Raw genomic sequence first — 15,985 nt, forward strand, 5'->3', positions numbered from 1 at the left:
TTATTCTAATTCATAGTATGTTTACTGAGTATTATAAAAAAATGTCGCATAATTATTAATTATTTTCTTTATTAAAACAAAAATATTTTTAATATGAAATTAATTATTAATGTAATTAAAACAAAGAGAAAAATAAATTAATATCGATATTTTGTAGAATAATCTTTTGGTGAAACAACTAAACCACGACCTTTCCTTGCACCACGATAAACTGTCTCCATAATATCGATCATTTCCTGTTTATCCTCGAGTACCCAATTGATTTTATTATTATTACCTGTGCCAAGATCAATCATAATGTGTTTGTTGCGAAAGAAAAACATCACTGTACAGGGATCGTACAATTCGTACATTTTATTGAAATCCGGTACTTCCGTTATGTCGACTAGATACGTGACGGCGAAATTTTGCACCTTCTCGGCAATATTGTAAAGTACTTCGTCCATTTTCATGCACATTGGGTCCCAATCGTGACCGAAGCGAATTACCTATTAAAATAATATATTTTCATTCTAAAGAATTTTTCTCTTTTATTTCGAGTAGATTGGCAAATTTGTAAAGTTTAATAATCATTTTCAACTCTGACAGGTAAATATTTCGAAAAATTATAATTAATATTTGTATCTCTAAACGCTCTAAACAAAGTTTATTTTAACAGAGTTGCCACAAAAATTTAATTTTGTTTTTCCCTGATTTCCAGACAAAATTTTCACTTTTTCCCTAAAGAATATTCTGATTCACTTTAAAAATTATTAGATACTCAAAAAAATGTTCCATTACATTTATTTACAAATTTCTTCAAAAGTAAAATTATTCGAAAACATCAATAAATTATTCTTTACATAAGTATTAAATCATTATTATTTTTCTATAAGAATTAAGATTTTCAAATTCAAACCTTCTGAAATTCGATAATTTATGAGAATATTATTATTTAAAAAAATAATTAAATTCTTAGCAACGATTCAATTATTTTCAAGAATTTTAATAAAATCTTCGCAAAAATTCAATTATTTTTGGAAATAAAAAAATTCTTCCCAAGAATTCAATTATTTTCAAAAATAATTAAATTCTTAACAAGGATTCAATTATTTTCAAGAATTTTAATTAAATTCTTCATATAAATTCAATTATTTTTGTAAATAAAAAAATTCTTAGCAAGGATTCAATTATTTTCAAGAATTTTATGTAATTAAATTCTTCACATAAATTCAATTATTTTCAAGAAAAATAATTCAATTATTATCAAAAATATTGTAATTCTTAGCAACGATACAATTTTAAAAATATTTTATAATTAAATTTTTCTCAAGAATTCAATTATTCTTTTAAGGGCATTTGAACCATGATGACGTCACGGCCTTAAAACACATGCTTTGCAGAACCTATGACGTCATAATGGTTCAAATGCCCTTAAATAGTGAAATCTTTGCAAAAATTCAATTATCTTATAAAATTTTAATAAATCCTTTGAAACAATTCAATTATTTTTATAAATAGTGCATTTTTATGCGAAAATTCGATTATTTTCGATAAAATTTCACGAAAGAATTAAATTTTTTTTTTATTCGTAATAAAATTTTTCAAAAGAATTCAATTATTTTTATAAATAGTAAAATTCATGGCAAAATTTAAATTATTTCTAAAAAATTCTTGGTATATTTATTTTGATATTCAATTATAATTTTAAGATTTAAGTAAAATTTATTTTTTAAACAGAAAAAATCTTATTTTTTAAAAACTTTTCAAGAATTCATTCAATTAAAAACAAAATTAAATAATTAAATATTTTTTAAAATTGAATCTTTATGAAAAATGTTATCGAAAATTTTAAAAATAATTGAATTCTTTCGGCGAATTTCAAAAACTAAAAAAATTATCGAATAAATGCAATTTTCTATCATTTTATTTAAAATTGTATAAAAAATAATTGAATTCTTGCAACGAATTTTATTCAAAATTTGTTTGTAGAATTTAATTTCTGTGAAGAATTTTATTTGTGAAAATAATTGAATTCCGGAGAAAAATATTATTATTTACGAAAATAAATACATTATTTTAAAGGATTTTATTATTTATTAAAATAATTTATTTTTTTCAAAAAATTTAATTACAATTTTTGCAATTAATTGTATTTCTCAGAAGAATTTTATACAAATTTTTAAATATTATCAAATTTCTTCAAAAGAATGTTATTATTTATGAAAATAATTGAATATTTGTCAAGAACTTTGTTAAAATACTCAAAAATAATAATTGAACTTTTGCTAAGAATTTATTCATTTATTTATGAAAATAATTGATTTCTTGCGAAGAATTTTATTCAAATTTTTTTTAAATAATTAAATTTCCATAAAAAAATGTATTATTTATGAAAATAATTGAATTGTATAGGAAAATTTGATTAAAATTGCAATTTTATTAACTGAATCTTGTAAAGAATTTTGTCAACATTTTTTTAAATAATAGAATTTTTTAATAGAATTTAATAGAATTTTATTTAAATTTTTCAAAATAATCGAATTTCTCACAACTTTTTTTTTTTTAATTCTCTGAATATATTTGAATTCTTTTGAGAAACTTCATTAAATAAATAAAAATAATTGAATTGATGCGAAGAAATTTATAAAAAATTTGTAATTGAATTCCTGTGGAATTTTTATTAAAATTTTGTTTAAATCACGTTAAATAATAATTGAATTATTTTGGAAAATTTTATTAAAATAGTAGTAAAAATAATTGAAATGAGGAAATGTTTTGAAAATAATTGAAATTTTGCCAAGAATTTTATTAAAAGTTTTGAAAATAATTGAATTTTGAAGAAGAATTTTATTTCCGTATTTATAAAAATAATTGAAATTTTGACGAGATTTTTAAACAAAATTTTGAAAATAATTGAATTTCTTGTAATCAGCTGTTCTTAAAATTTCTAATTAAATTCATTAAAAATTGTAATTTTTAAAAATTAAATTCTAAAATAATAAATAATAATAATAAATTTTTAAAATTTAATTTTTTCCAGTACTTTTAATAAAAATCCCTTACTTTTCCCTGACTTCCCTCATCTGTGGCAACTCTGTTCAAAGTTTAGTTTTGAAAAATTCGTATCCACGAAATAATTTCGATACAATTTGTACAATTAAAACGAAAAAGATACTACACGATTTTTTTCAATTATAAATTGAGTTTTAATTCAGAAATACGTAAACAAATACCAATTTGTCAAAAATAAATTTTATAGGTTATGTTTTGAAAACTCACGACTACTCGATCCTCTTCTGACAAAATAGCCTGATCCACCTGCCAGCCATTGTGAAGATGCGTTAACATATACGACATTTTGCTGTGTTGTTTAAATTAACCACCGTCAATGAAAAATAATAAATAACACCCGAAATTATATACAAATCAACAAAAAACGTTTTTGACGTTTTGTTTGGTCTCACAGCTGATTGAACACTAACGATCGCAGCGCCAACTACAACTATTTTTGACAACTCCCGATCGGTAAAACAGAGTTCTCAGTTAATTTTTTCCGAATTCCGATTTCTATGCAATTACCGCAATTACTGATACGCGTGTGGTGTATATAAATTTGATAATAAAATATTTATCTTATACAGGTGAGTGATGAATGAAAAGTAAATGTTTTGTCAGTATTTAGCATTGTTTGCTTTTCCATAAACTGCGCAAACTTTCCTTGAACTTTAATTTTTTGTTCAGAGCTAACCTTCAAGGTCATGAATCTTGTCATTATTTCTTGTCTCTTATTGTAAATTGTAGTAATGCGTGCTTGTGATTCTTGTCATTCGTGTAATTGATATAATTAAATTGTCATGCATCTTGTCATGCAATTTTGATTCATCAGTAGGTGTTTTATCGTTTTTTCTCAAGTTTCAGTTTTGTCAATAGGAGAAAATTATGTATTACATTTAATTTAATTGAGGTTAGGTTACTAATGAGAGAGCGCGTGCATTTTTTACATTTAAATTGAAAGGAAGTTTCTCGTTAGTAATTTTATTATTGTTGCGTGATATTGACACATGTTTATTCAATTATAAGCTGATTACTTGTGATGATAAGAGTTAAGCAATTCTTCCAGAAAAGCCAGACTTGCGGTTCGATTATTTCACTTACTAAACAAATAATTGTCATTTAATCTATTTCTTTCCATTTAAAAGTTTTTTGACACGTTTTACACTTTATACACTTTATAAATTGAAAGAAATTGGTAAATATTAAATATTTACATAAATACACTAATTTTAATAATTTCTTTTAAATATTTCAATTTTAAGAATTGCAAATAAATAAATTAATATTGCAATACCAATAATTTTCTTTAAATAAATATTGAAATACGATTTATTTAAATTATTGTAATTTTATTTCTCTTAGTTTTGATTTATTTTTCTACGATATATTTTTATTTAAGATATTATTTAATATATTATTTAAAATATAATATTTAATATAAAATTCAAATAGTTTATTTTAAATTTGTTTAATTTCGTTTTTAAGAAGTGGAAAAAAATCATTAACAAAATCTTTACCAAAAAAAAGTAATAAATAGAAATTTGGATAGAATTTTTTGTTTGTTTGAGTGGAAAAAATAAATATTATGCGACAATAGGAGCAATCTTATAGGACAATTGATAACTGAATGATTAAATGGTTCTTATCATTTTTTAAATAAATGATTTTCGTATTCTTTTGATTCAGTGTTCTGTGAAAATTCAACACAAGAAAAATGTGTGCAATTTATCTAAAATCCCTGAGTTCACCGGAAGTCAATGAATTTCTCGATTCTTTTGACACCGTCTTGACAGACTGCGATGGTAATTTTTTTTCTCTCAAAAAAATATTAATTTCTTTATACGTTTTTCAAATTTTTTCAATTAATTTCTTTAATCGTATAAATGTTTATTGATTATTAATTAATTTCTAGATTATGAATTTTGATTACATAATTAATTTTTAAGATTAATAATTAATCAATTCAATAATTAATCGTTAAGAAAATAAAACAATTTTGATTAAATAATTTTTACGATTATGAGTTTTGATTAATTAATTAATTTTTACAATTATGAATTTTTATTAATTAATTAATTTTTACGATTATTAATTAATTCATAGTTTTTTCAATAATTAATCGTTAAGAAATTAAAAGTAAACAATTTTTTTCGAAATTAAAAGAAAAATGTCTATTTTTATATAAATAACAAAAATTGAAAGAAAAATACATTTTTTGGATAAAAACTGAAATTTTGTGTTTTTTGTACCTTAAAAAAAAAGGAGTTCTTTGGAGACATTTGACAAAATTCCCTAACGCCTCAGAAGTAATGAACACATTTCAAAATATTGGAAAACAAGTTTTTTACGTAACAAATAATAGTACAAAGACGAGAAAAGAATTTGCGGAAAAATGTGAGAATATGAATTTTATCACAAAAGAGGAAAATATTCTTTGTCCAACATTATTGGTCGCTCGATATCTCAAGGATCTTGAGATTTGTAAGAATAATAAAGTTTACGTTGTTGGAAGTGAAGGTAAATTTTTTAATTTTCTTTTTTTGATTTTTGCAAAAAAACGAAAACGTTTTCTTTTTTCTTTTTATTTTTCCAGCAATTGGAAAAGAATTGAAGAGCTTTGGTATCGAAAGTTTTGGATGGGGTTCAGATTCATTGAATTGTTTATCGGATATTCCAAATATTAAAACCGAGCCTGATGTCGATGCGGTTATTGTTGGATTTGACGAGCACATAAGTTATCCAAAAATGGCGAAAGCAGCGACTTATTTGAGAAATGAAAAAATTCACTTTATCGCCACAAATACTGATGAAAATTTTCCATCCGACAGGATTGTTATTCCCGGTAAAATATTTGTATTTTTCATCCGCAATAAGTAGGTAAACAAAAAAAGAAATAACGAAAAAAATGCCAATAAAAAAAGAAATAGAAAAAAATAAAATAAAAATACCAAAAAAAGAAAATAATAAGAAAGAAATACTAAATTCCTCAAATTTTAATTTTTTAGATAAAAATTAATATTTTATTTATATATTTTAATTAATATTTTTTTTCTAATTTGCGAATTTTTCTTTTGTTTTCTATTCTAGGGACCGGAGCGATTGTGAGGGCAATTGAAACTTGCTCGGGGAGAAAAGCGACAGTTTTGGGAAAACCCGAGCCTTATATTAGTAGAGTAATTCAGGAGGATTATAAAATAAATCCCGAGCGTACGATAATGATTGGCGATCGGGCAAATACAGATATTTTATTGGGCAAACGTTGTGGTTTTAAAACATTGCTTGTACTCACCGGCGTCACGTCATTGGGCGAATTGGAGAAATGGCAAAAATCCGATTCCAATGAGGAGAGAGAATGGATTCCAAATTTTTACACCGATCAATTGGGCGATCTTTTACCAATGCTGGAAAAATATAAATTAACGAAAAGTGAATAATTTTTTTTTTACAAAGAAAAAAGAAATGAATTGATTTTTTTTAAGTTGATTGAACTAATTTTTTTTAGTTGATTGAACGAATTTTTTTAGTTAATTGAATATTGATTTCGTTTAGTTAATTGAATTGTTTTCTTTTAGTTAAATGAACTGATTTCTTTTAGTTAATTGAATTGATTTTTTTAAATAATTGAATTGATTTCTTTTGGGTAATTGAATTTATTTCTTTGAGTTAATGGAAAATAACGATTAATTTTGGTTTTAGAGTTTTTTTTTACCGTTTGGAATTTTATTTCGAATTTTAGAAAATTATTATAAGATTATTTTGAGAATTTTTCATGTTGACCTTGTTGCATTTAATGATTGATTGTTTTTTAATCACTGCCATTTTTTTGCGTACTTGACGGAAATTGTGTATATAAACGTAAGAGGAAAAAGAAATAGCGAAGAGAATTGATTATAGAGCAAAAAAGAAAAAAAAGTGGAGAAAAAAGAAAAAAATGGTATTAAAAATATAAAAAAGTTGAAAAAATACAAGAAAAGCGACAAAATAGAAGAAAGGTGAAAAAATACAAAAAGAGATGCAAAAAATACAAAAAGAGGTGAAAAAATACAAAAAAAGGTAAAAAAAATACAAAAAGGGTGAAAAAATACGTAAAAAGCAAAGAAATAGAAGAAAGGTGAAAAAAATCGAAGAAGAGGTAAAAAAAATACCGAAAAATATGAAGAAATTCGAAAAAGAAGAAAAAAAAACACAAAAAAGATGAAAAAATACGAAAAAGATAAAAAAGACACAAAAAAATAGAAAGAATAGAAAATAAAGAGATTGATAAAAATAAAATAAATTGAGACGGAAAAATATTAAGGGAAATATAAAAAAATAAATTAAACAATACAAGAATAAAAAATTAAATAAAAATGAAAGATTTAAAAAAAATTATGTATATACAAATTGTTAGAAAAATAGAAATTTTTACAAAAGTTAATAAAATAAATAAATAAAATTTGAATATAACAAAATCAATTAAAATGCGGTTTTAAAATATAAAGAATAAAAAAAAATGGAAAAATAAGAAAAATTGAAACAAAATAAATAAAAAAACATTCTAAATAGAATTTACAAAGTGTCAAAAATACGATTTTGAATAAATACAAAACAAAAATGAAAAATGAGATATTTTGCATTTGAAAATTAATAAAAATATAAAAGAGCAAAATAAATAAGAAAAACATACATATTTTGAAACGAGTGGAAAATATTTTGTTAATCGTGAAAAATTGAAAACAAAAAGAAAAAGGAATAAGTCAAATGAATGAAAAAAAATATAAAAAAGGTGATTTAAAGTATAAAAAAGAATTTTGAATTTAAAAACAGAATTTAAAATATAAAAAAGAATTTAAAACATAAAAAAGGATTTAAAATATAAAAAAAATATTTTAAATATAAAAATCGGTGTCGATTAAAAGAAAAAACAACATAAAATATCGAGAAATTATTCAAATTTTTAGAGGAAATTTAAAAAAATCAAATATTTTTGAAAAGAAATAATTAAACATTTTCCGTCAGTACAATAAAAAAAATCTTTTTTTTTTATATGACAAAAAAGTATTTAATGCTAGTTTCATTATTTATAAACAAATATATCAATAATAAAATAAAAATATAAAAAGTCGAAAAAAAAATGAAAATGAAAAAATACGAAAAAGGAGTAAAAAAAAATTACCAACAAAAAATCAATAAATAGAAATATTTACAGATTTTTTTGAAAATATTGCAATTTAACGCTTTTTCAATAAAAAAAAAAATAATGACAAAAAAATGTAATAAATTAAAAAATATTGTAATTTTACAAAAACGTCGTTTTGTAATAAATTTAAAAAACGATAAATTTTCAGTTTACGTAATTATTTATAGTTTTTATTAAGTATTACGTTATTATTGTTTAATAAGTATTACATTATTTTATTTAATAACTTTTAATTTATTATTATTGTTTAATAAGTTCTAAATTATTTTATTTAATAATTATTAAGTTATTTTATTTAATAGCTATTAAGTTATTTTACTTAACAACTAAATAAAAATTAAAATCCGATTTTCAATTTTCAACGACGAATTCAACTAACAAAAAAACAATTTCCAATAAAAAGAGAAACAAAAATCATGTATCGCATTCTTGGCAAGCGGAAAAATTTTATGTTTTCTGTCAAGCATAAAAGTTGTCGGAAAATATGATAAGAAAATTGTTTGAAACTTTTTCTTGAAAAATTTCAAAATCAAAAATCTATTTCAAGTGGAATTTTTAGAGCGAGGATTTCACGTGTTTTACGCTAAACTATCTCTCTCTATCACTCTTTCTCGTCTCTCTTAACGCGCACGTGTTGAATTTATTATTGTAATTTTTTTTTCCGGTTGTTACGGAAAAATATTTATCACTATTGACTCTTATGTATAATATGTATTTATAGTTTCATTCTTTTTTTTTGTCATTCCAAAGCGAACGAAAATTGATAAGGCAAATATGTATTGCAATAGAAAATGAAATTAATTTCAATGTGAGAGATTTATTCGCTAGAGTTTCATTCAAGTTGGTCCTAGTGTATAATAAGTGTGATAAATTTTTGTTATAGAGTTACATAATATTGCATAAGGAAGGTCGTTCTGTCAAAGAATAATTGGCAATCGGCCAAATCACACTTTAGTTTTTCTCTCACTCTCTTTATTTCTCTCTCGCGCGCTTTGAGTGTGTAAACTTTAATACGGAATTATACTCGCGTGTTTTGAAAATTGAAATATTCACAGGTAGTCACACAATGGCAGCTAAACGATTGACATCACTGACCAAGGGGGAATTTAAAAGTTTCTTTAATTCTTTTGACGTCGTTTTGTCAGATTGCGATGGTTCGTATTAATTATTCTCACGCTTTTCTATTTTTTTAATTTTCATTTTATTGTTTATAAAAATTAATTGTAAATTTTTAATGTTTCTCTAAAAAAATATTTCTAATTTGTCCGAGTTTTTTTGTTCAATTATTTATGTATAAATATTAAAATTATTTCTATACAATAATAAATTGAAAATAAAATTTGCAAAATTATTTTTCAAAAAGTATTTTGCGATACAATTTTAATAAGAATAAAAATAAATTTGTGGTTAAATTTTACTAAAAATAAATTTGTAGTTAAATTTTACTAAAAACAAATTTGTAGTTAAATTTTACTAAAAATAAATTTGAAGTTAAATTTTTCTAAAAATGTAAAAAAATTATTGATTTAAAATATTATTGCAATAAATTTTTTTTAAAAACTAAATTTAATTATAGGTGTTCTTTGGGAGGAAACAAAAGTTATTGAAGGATCGCCTCAGGCTGTTAACCACTTGAAAGGAAATGGAAAGAAGTTTTTCTATGTGACGAATAATAATGGAAAAACGAGAGCTGACCTTGTCGATAAATGTAAAGGATTAAATTATTCTGCAACAATAGTAAGTTTCTTCTCTTTTTTACCAAAAATTTAAAAAAAATTCTTTAAATTTAAATACAAAAAAAATATTAATTTTAATCAGAAACAATTTTTAATAAAAAAAATTCATTAAAATAAAATTGATAAAAATTATTTTATTTCCATAAAATTAGTAAATTTCATTTTTAATTAGAGAAAAGGCTAATTTTAATTTCAATAAAGAAAACTAATTTTAATATCAATTAAGGAAATCTTAATCAGCAAATAATTTCCTACATTAATTTTAATATCAATTAAGGAAATCTTAATCAGCAAATAATTTCCTACATTAATTTTAATATCAATAAAAAAAGCCAATTTTAATTAAAATAAAAAAAGCTATTTTACTTTCAATAAAAAAACTAATTTTAATTTTAATTAATGAAAATAATTTTAATAAAAAAATATAATTAAATTTTTAATTAGAAAAAAGCTTATTTTATAATTTCGATAGAAAAGCTAATTTTAATTTTAACTAAAAAAAGAATATTTTCTCTGCAGGACGAAATGGTGTGCACGTCATTTTTGGCAGCAATATATTTAAAGCAACAGGGATTTGACAAGAAAGTTTATTTAATCGGCAATTCCGGAATGGCTAAAGAATTAGAAGCTGTTGGAATTCGACATTGTGGATATGGAGTAAGTGTAAATTTGAAATTATTATTAATATTATTACTAATAATAAAGTTGAAATTATTGGTCAATTATTATTATTATTATTTTTATAATCATTATTATTATTGCTATTATTTTTATTATCATAATTATTGGCATTATTATTCTTAGTATTTTTTTATTATCGCCACTATTATTATTATTTTCTTTTTTGTTTTCATTATTTATTTATTTATTTAAGTAGTAAACAGAACAAATTATGACTTTTTTTTATCTATAATTATTAATTTTACTATGATTTATATTGTTCTTACTATCTTGTTTATTTGTTTTTATTTCGAAATTTTTCCTATTAATTTAATGCAGTTAAATACCTAATTGTGAGAATTGAATAAATAATAATAGAGAAAAAAATATTTTATGAATTCTAAAAATTAAATTAAATACCTAAACGGTAAATATTTTTAGAAACAATATTAATTGAAACTTATTTTTTCCACTACTTTTTAGCCAGACTCCCTTCAAGGAACAGCTTTTGAGATAATTACGAATTTTAAACCTGACCCGGAAGTGGGAGCAGTTGCAGTTGGATTTGATGATACTTTCAGTTATTCAAAATTAGTGCAGGCCGCAACTTATTTACAAAATCCTAATGTACAATTCTTGGGAATGAATCCTGATATTAGTAGGCCATCGCCGAATAACAATACCTTTCCAGGTAAATAAAAAAAAATGAACAAAAAGTAAAAAATAAAGAAAAAAAAAACAGAAAAAAGTGTTTTATTGCAAACTAAATTAAAAACACTTTTTTTGTTTTTCTTTTTTAATTCTTTTTTTAATAAAAGAATTTTTCTAATAACTGTTTTTCTTTTTAAATACAGGAACCGGATGTTTTATTTCCATTGTCGAAATCGCAGCCAGTAGGAAAGCAAAAATTTTGGGAAAACCTGAATCCTGCATTAGTGAATATTTAATAAAAAATTTCAATTTGGATCCAAAACGAACCCTCATGATTGGCGACAAGTAATTAAAATTATTTAATGAAAATCTTTGAATTCTCGCAGAGAATTTTATAAAAAAAAATTGAAAATAATTGAATTTCTTCGAAGAATGTTAATTATTTACAAAAATAATTGAATTCTTGTGAAGAATTTTATCAAAAAAATTGAAAATAATTAAATTTCTCCGAAAAGCTTTATTATCTATAAAAATAATTAATTTTCTTCGAAAACTTTTATTATTTATAAAAATAATTGAATTTCTTCAACGAATTTTACTATTTTTGAAAATAATTCAATGTTTATAAAAAATTTTATCAAAAAAATAAAAAATAATTGAATTTCTTCGAACAATTTTATTATTTATGAAAATAATTGAATGTTTACAAAGAATTTTATCAAAAAAATAAAAAATAATAGAATTTTTTCGAAGAATTTTATTATTTATAAAAAGAAATCGAATTCTTGCGAAGAATTTTATCGAAAAAATTGAAAATTGAAAATTTTTCCGAAGAATTTTACAATCTATAAAAATAATTGAATTTCTTCGAAAAATTTTATTATTTATGAAAATAATTGAATTTTTTCAAAGAATTTCATTATTTATGAAAGTAATTGAATTCTTGCTAGGAAATTTATCAAAAAAATTGAAAATAATTGAATTTCTTCGAAGAATTTTATTATTTATAAAAATAATTGAATTCTTACGAAGAATTTTATCAAAAAAATTGAAAATAGTTAAATTTCTACGAAAACTTTTATTATTTTTGAAAATAATTGTATTTCTTCGAAGGATTTTATTATTTATAAAAAATAATTGAATTGCTGTGAAGAAATTTATCAAACAAATTAAAAATTATTGAATTTCTTCGAAGAATTTTATTATTTATAAAAATAATTGAATTCTTTGGAAGAATTTTACCAAAATAATTGAAAATAGTTAAATTTTTCCGAAGAATTTTACTATCTAAAAAATAATTGAATTTCTTCGAAAAATTTTATTATTTATGAAAATAATTGAATTTCTTCGAAGGATTTTATTATTTATACAAAATAATTTAATTTTTGTGAAGAAATTTATCAAACAAATTAAAAATAATTGAATTTCTTCGAAGAATGTTAATTATTTACAAAAATAATGGAATTTTTGCGAAGAATTTTATCAAAAAAATTGAATTTCTTCCTAGAATTTCATTATTTATGCAAATAATTGAATTCTAACGAAGAATTTGAAAATTATAATAATAATAAAAATATTTAATCATAATTTTTAGGTTATGTGCAAATATTGAAAATATTTACAAAAAACACAATTTTTCCAAATAACTTACACACTAATTAATTAATTTTTATATAGATAATTATATTTTTACCTTGTGTCTTTTTCTTGATTTACAGTTGCAGTACCGATATTCTTTTGGGAAAACGTTGCGGATTTCAAACACTACTTGTAATGACAGGTGTCACTAATCAAGAAAATGTTAATGAATTAATTCAACCGGACGCCGAATCAAAAGGTTTAATTGTTCCCGACTATTACACTGATAAACTATCGGATATAACAAAACTTTTGTCCGATTGACGACAACTTTGCCATATGTATATTATTATATGAAGAAAAAACAACAACAACAACAACAACAACAACTAATTGAATTTTTAGGTTAATTGAATATTAATGATTAATAAATTATACACACATACACGATAATATATATTTATATACATAAAAATGCGTATAAGACAATTAAAAAATTATTCGAACACAAACAGAAATATCTCGCGCCAAAGACCTCAAAGTATTATATATAGTTTTTTTTTAAAGAAAAGAAACAAGTTTTTATTTTGTATAGAGAAAAAAAAGAGAAGAATGTCGTCGATTGTTATACGTACACTGCAATAAATAATGTCAAACTTTCGTTCTTTTTTCACTCCCGATATTAATTGTTAACTTTTTGTCTTCTTTACTTTATTATTAATAATAATTTTCTTCTTTATTTACTTTATTAATAATAAAAAACTGGAAATAAGCGAAAAGTTTCAAACTTTTGTCGGAGTGTCACTGACATTTAAAGTTCGAGTGTGTTGCGCATGCGCGCGAAAACTAGTCAATTGGACAACTTTTTTCAAAAAGAGGTTAACTGTCAATTTTTTATTTTTTTGTGTATAAAAATTCGAAGGGGAAAGTAAAAAATTACTCGCTTGATTCTATTTTCGTGATAAGTTTTTGCTAAAGAGTTTAAAAGGAGGAAAAAGTGGAAAAAGTTTTCCTAAACTGTGAATTGAGTAGCTGAACGTTCGAGTAATGACGAAGTCAAAACAAGTACTATTTTCAAAATGTGAAGTGGAAAATTCTCATAATTTTTGCTATTTTCGTTAGTTTATACGGTTTATACAGTTGTTCTAATCATGTAGGTAGAATTTATCTTATTCGAAATGTAAATATTAATTTGATTTGTTAATTGAAAAATGACAAATGTTAAGTTTCACTGTTGTCAATTTGACTCCAGTTGTCCGCGATATCAAACTCGCTACGCGCACGCGCACTGAGTGAACATAACCTCAAAATCAAAACAAAGTGAAACAAAGCGAAGATCGAAAACAGAGTCACCAGACAAAAAATACTATTTATTGTGTGATGCCTCTAATGACAAGATGCCTACAATGAGATTCTATCAACGTACAGTGTTAACTTTAAAAAAGTGCAATTCCCTACGCATTGTTCATTTATCTAAATCAACATTATTTTCGAATAGAAAACACATAACAACCTCAAGTGAATCTTCGCCAACAAAACGAAACGTGATCTCATGGCTAAAACCATGGCAATGGTACTTTCCGTTCGGTTTTGGTGTTTCATTTCTATCATTTTACATATGGCAGCAATCGAAGACGAAGGAGAATGAAGAGAAAACAGTGACACGCGATATTGTTGTCGGTTGTTATTGTCATTTACCATTGCGTGTTACGAGCCGAATTTGGGGTTGGTTGGCAAGTGTCGAATTACCACACAGTCTGCGTCCGACTTTGTATAAATTTTACGCGCGTACATTTAGTGCAAATTTAGATGAAATTGACAAGGAACTCGCGAGTTTTCCCTCGTTAGTCGATTTTTTCGTTCGCCCCCTGAGAAAGGATGTGAGACCAATTGGACAAAATAGAATTGTTTCACCGGCTGATGGAAAAATTCTTCACATTGGTCCGGTGACGAATTGTTACGTTGAACAGGTAAAAGGTGTTACTTATGATCTACGACATTTTTTGGGTGATAAATACGATGAATGGGAAATTGACAGTGAGGAGGCGAAGACAAAATACGTTTCCTCGCTTTTGAAGAATCCGAATAATCAATTGTATCAATTATCAATTTATCTCGCACCTGGTGATTATCATCGTTTTCATAGTGCGACAAATTGGACGATTCGTTATCGGAAACATTTTCAGGGGAAATTATTGAGTGTCAATCCAAAAGTATCGAGTTGGGTGCCAAATTTATTTTCTCTAAATGAACGGGCCGTTTATGTTGGCGAATGGGAAGGTGGTTTTATGGCCTATGCTGTGGTTGGTGCAACAAATGTTGGATCTATTCGTGTGTTTAGTGACGAGAATTTAATAACAAACAGGAGAAAATGGCCGAGAGGGAAAAAGTACGAAGAAGTTTTATTTAAGAATTTAGAAATGAAAAAAGGTGAATTGTTCGGTGAATTTCGAATGGGATCAACAATTGTCTTATTATTTGAGGCGCCGAAGAATTTTAATTTTTCATTCAAAGACAATCAACGCATTCTCGTTGGTCAGGGGATTACTAATTGTCATCTCAAAGAAACTAAATGACTTTTTAATGTGCCTATAGAATAATAAAAGTACAATGTTAATGAAATATTTGAAAAGAATTTTTATACAAGACTTACAAAAATTTATGGGACAAAAGTTTTATAAAATAAGACAAAAAGAAAATTCTCGAGGAAAAAAAATTTCAAAAACAGATGAAAATGGCAAAACAGTTTTTTATGTTGAAATAAATAAATAATAAGAATAAAAAAATAATTATTATAATAAATATTATAATTATTATAATTCTTATTATAATAATTATTATAAATATTATAAATATTATTATAATAATAATTTTATGTTGAAATAAATAATAAGAATAAAAAAATAATTATTATAATTATTATAATAACAATGATTCTATTTTTGAAACAAAACAAAATCTTGAAAGTAAATTCTCTTCAAATGAGAAATATTATCAAATCTTTTTCCCTTTGGAATTTTTTTCTCGAGAATAACTTCTTTTTGGACTAATTGTTCAAATAGACGATGAAATGATTACAATTTGAGAAAAATAATTATTTGTTAATATTGATAAAGAAGTATTTTAAATAATAGTTGTACGATCG

The 15,985-nt window shown here is 23.3% G+C and overlaps 3 protein-coding genes across 5 annotated transcripts; 2 read left to right on the forward strand and 1 right to left on the reverse strand.

The window, feature by feature from the left end:
* Window positions 1-49: 49 nt before the first annotated feature.
* LOC122511767 (thioredoxin-like protein 4A) lies at window positions 50-3,467 on the reverse strand. Its single transcript, XM_043627235.1, has 2 exons — window positions 3,262-3,467; window positions 50-488 (listed from the first exon to the last, which is right to left on the reverse strand). Exons 1-2 carry the CDS (start codon window positions 3,337-3,339, stop codon window positions 138-140), a joined length of 429 nt encoding a protein of 142 aa, XP_043483170.1. The 5' UTR covers window positions 3,340-3,467; the 3' UTR covers window positions 50-137.
* A 42-nt stretch (window positions 3,468-3,509) lies between these two features.
* On the forward strand, window positions 3,510-13,500 carry LOC122511764. Of its 3 annotated transcripts, none has more exons than XM_043627231.1 (11): window positions 3,510-3,623; window positions 4,723-4,838; window positions 5,299-5,553; window positions 5,630-5,878; window positions 6,124-6,462; window positions 9,271-9,369; window positions 9,792-9,952; window positions 10,471-10,608; window positions 11,095-11,302; window positions 11,466-11,607; window positions 12,981-13,500. In XM_043627231.1, exons 2-11 carry the CDS (start codon window positions 4,751-4,753, stop codon window positions 13,162-13,164), a joined length of 1,863 nt encoding a protein of 620 aa, XP_043483166.1. In that variant the 5' UTR covers window positions 3,510-3,623; window positions 4,723-4,750; the 3' UTR covers window positions 13,165-13,500. The 3 variants fall into 3 exon arrangements, with proteins under 3 accessions (XP_043483166.1, XP_043483167.1, XP_043483168.1); XM_043627232.1 differs by lacking the exon at window positions 3,510-3,623 and adding an exon at window positions 3,758-3,867; XM_043627233.1 differs by lacking the exon at window positions 3,510-3,623 and adding an exon at window positions 4,213-4,231.
* A 493-nt stretch (window positions 13,501-13,993) lies between these two features.
* LOC122511765 (phosphatidylserine decarboxylase proenzyme, mitochondrial) lies at window positions 13,994-15,579 on the forward strand. Its single transcript, XM_043627234.1, has one exon. The coding sequence runs from the start codon at window positions 14,238-14,240 to the stop codon at window positions 15,414-15,416; it is 1,179 nt and encodes a 392-aa protein (XP_043483169.1). The 5' UTR covers window positions 13,994-14,237; the 3' UTR covers window positions 15,417-15,579.
* The last annotated feature ends 406 nt before the right edge of the window (window positions 15,580-15,985 follow it).

This window comes from Leptopilina heterotoma, unplaced genomic scaffold, assembly GCF_015476425.1.
Source record: "Leptopilina heterotoma isolate Lh14 unplaced genomic scaffold, ASM1547642v1 Lhet_90, whole genome shotgun sequence".
NCBI lineage: Eukaryota > Metazoa > Arthropoda > Insecta > Hymenoptera > Figitidae > Leptopilina > Leptopilina heterotoma.

What these genes read in the sequence shown, in the direction of transcription:
- LOC122511765 (XM_043627234.1), top strand. Translation starts at nt 14,238, where the DNA reads ATGCCTACAATGAGATTCTATCAACGTACAGTGTTAACTTTAAAAAAG.
- LOC122511767 (XM_043627235.1), bottom strand. Translation starts at nt 3,339, where the DNA reads ATGTCGTATATGTTAACGCATCTTCACAATGGCTGGCAGGTGGATCAG. An exon ending in CAGAAGAGGATCGAGTAGTC is followed by an intron (nt 489 to 3,261) that starts GTGAGTTTTCAA and finishes TTATTTTAATAG; the next exon opens with GTAATTCGCTTCGGTCACGA.
- LOC122511764 (XM_043627231.1), top strand. Translation starts at nt 4,751, where the DNA reads ATGTGTGCAATTTATCTAAAATCCCTGAGTTCACCGGAAGTCAATGAA. An exon ending in CGTTTTGTCAGATTGCGATG is followed by an intron (nt 9,370 to 9,791) that starts GTTCGTATTAAT and finishes ATTTAATTATAG; the next exon opens with GTGTTCTTTGGGAGGAAACA. An exon ending in TAAATTATTCTGCAACAATA is followed by an intron (nt 9,953 to 10,470) that starts GTAAGTTTCTTC and finishes TTTTCTCTGCAG; the next exon opens with GACGAAATGGTGTGCACGTC.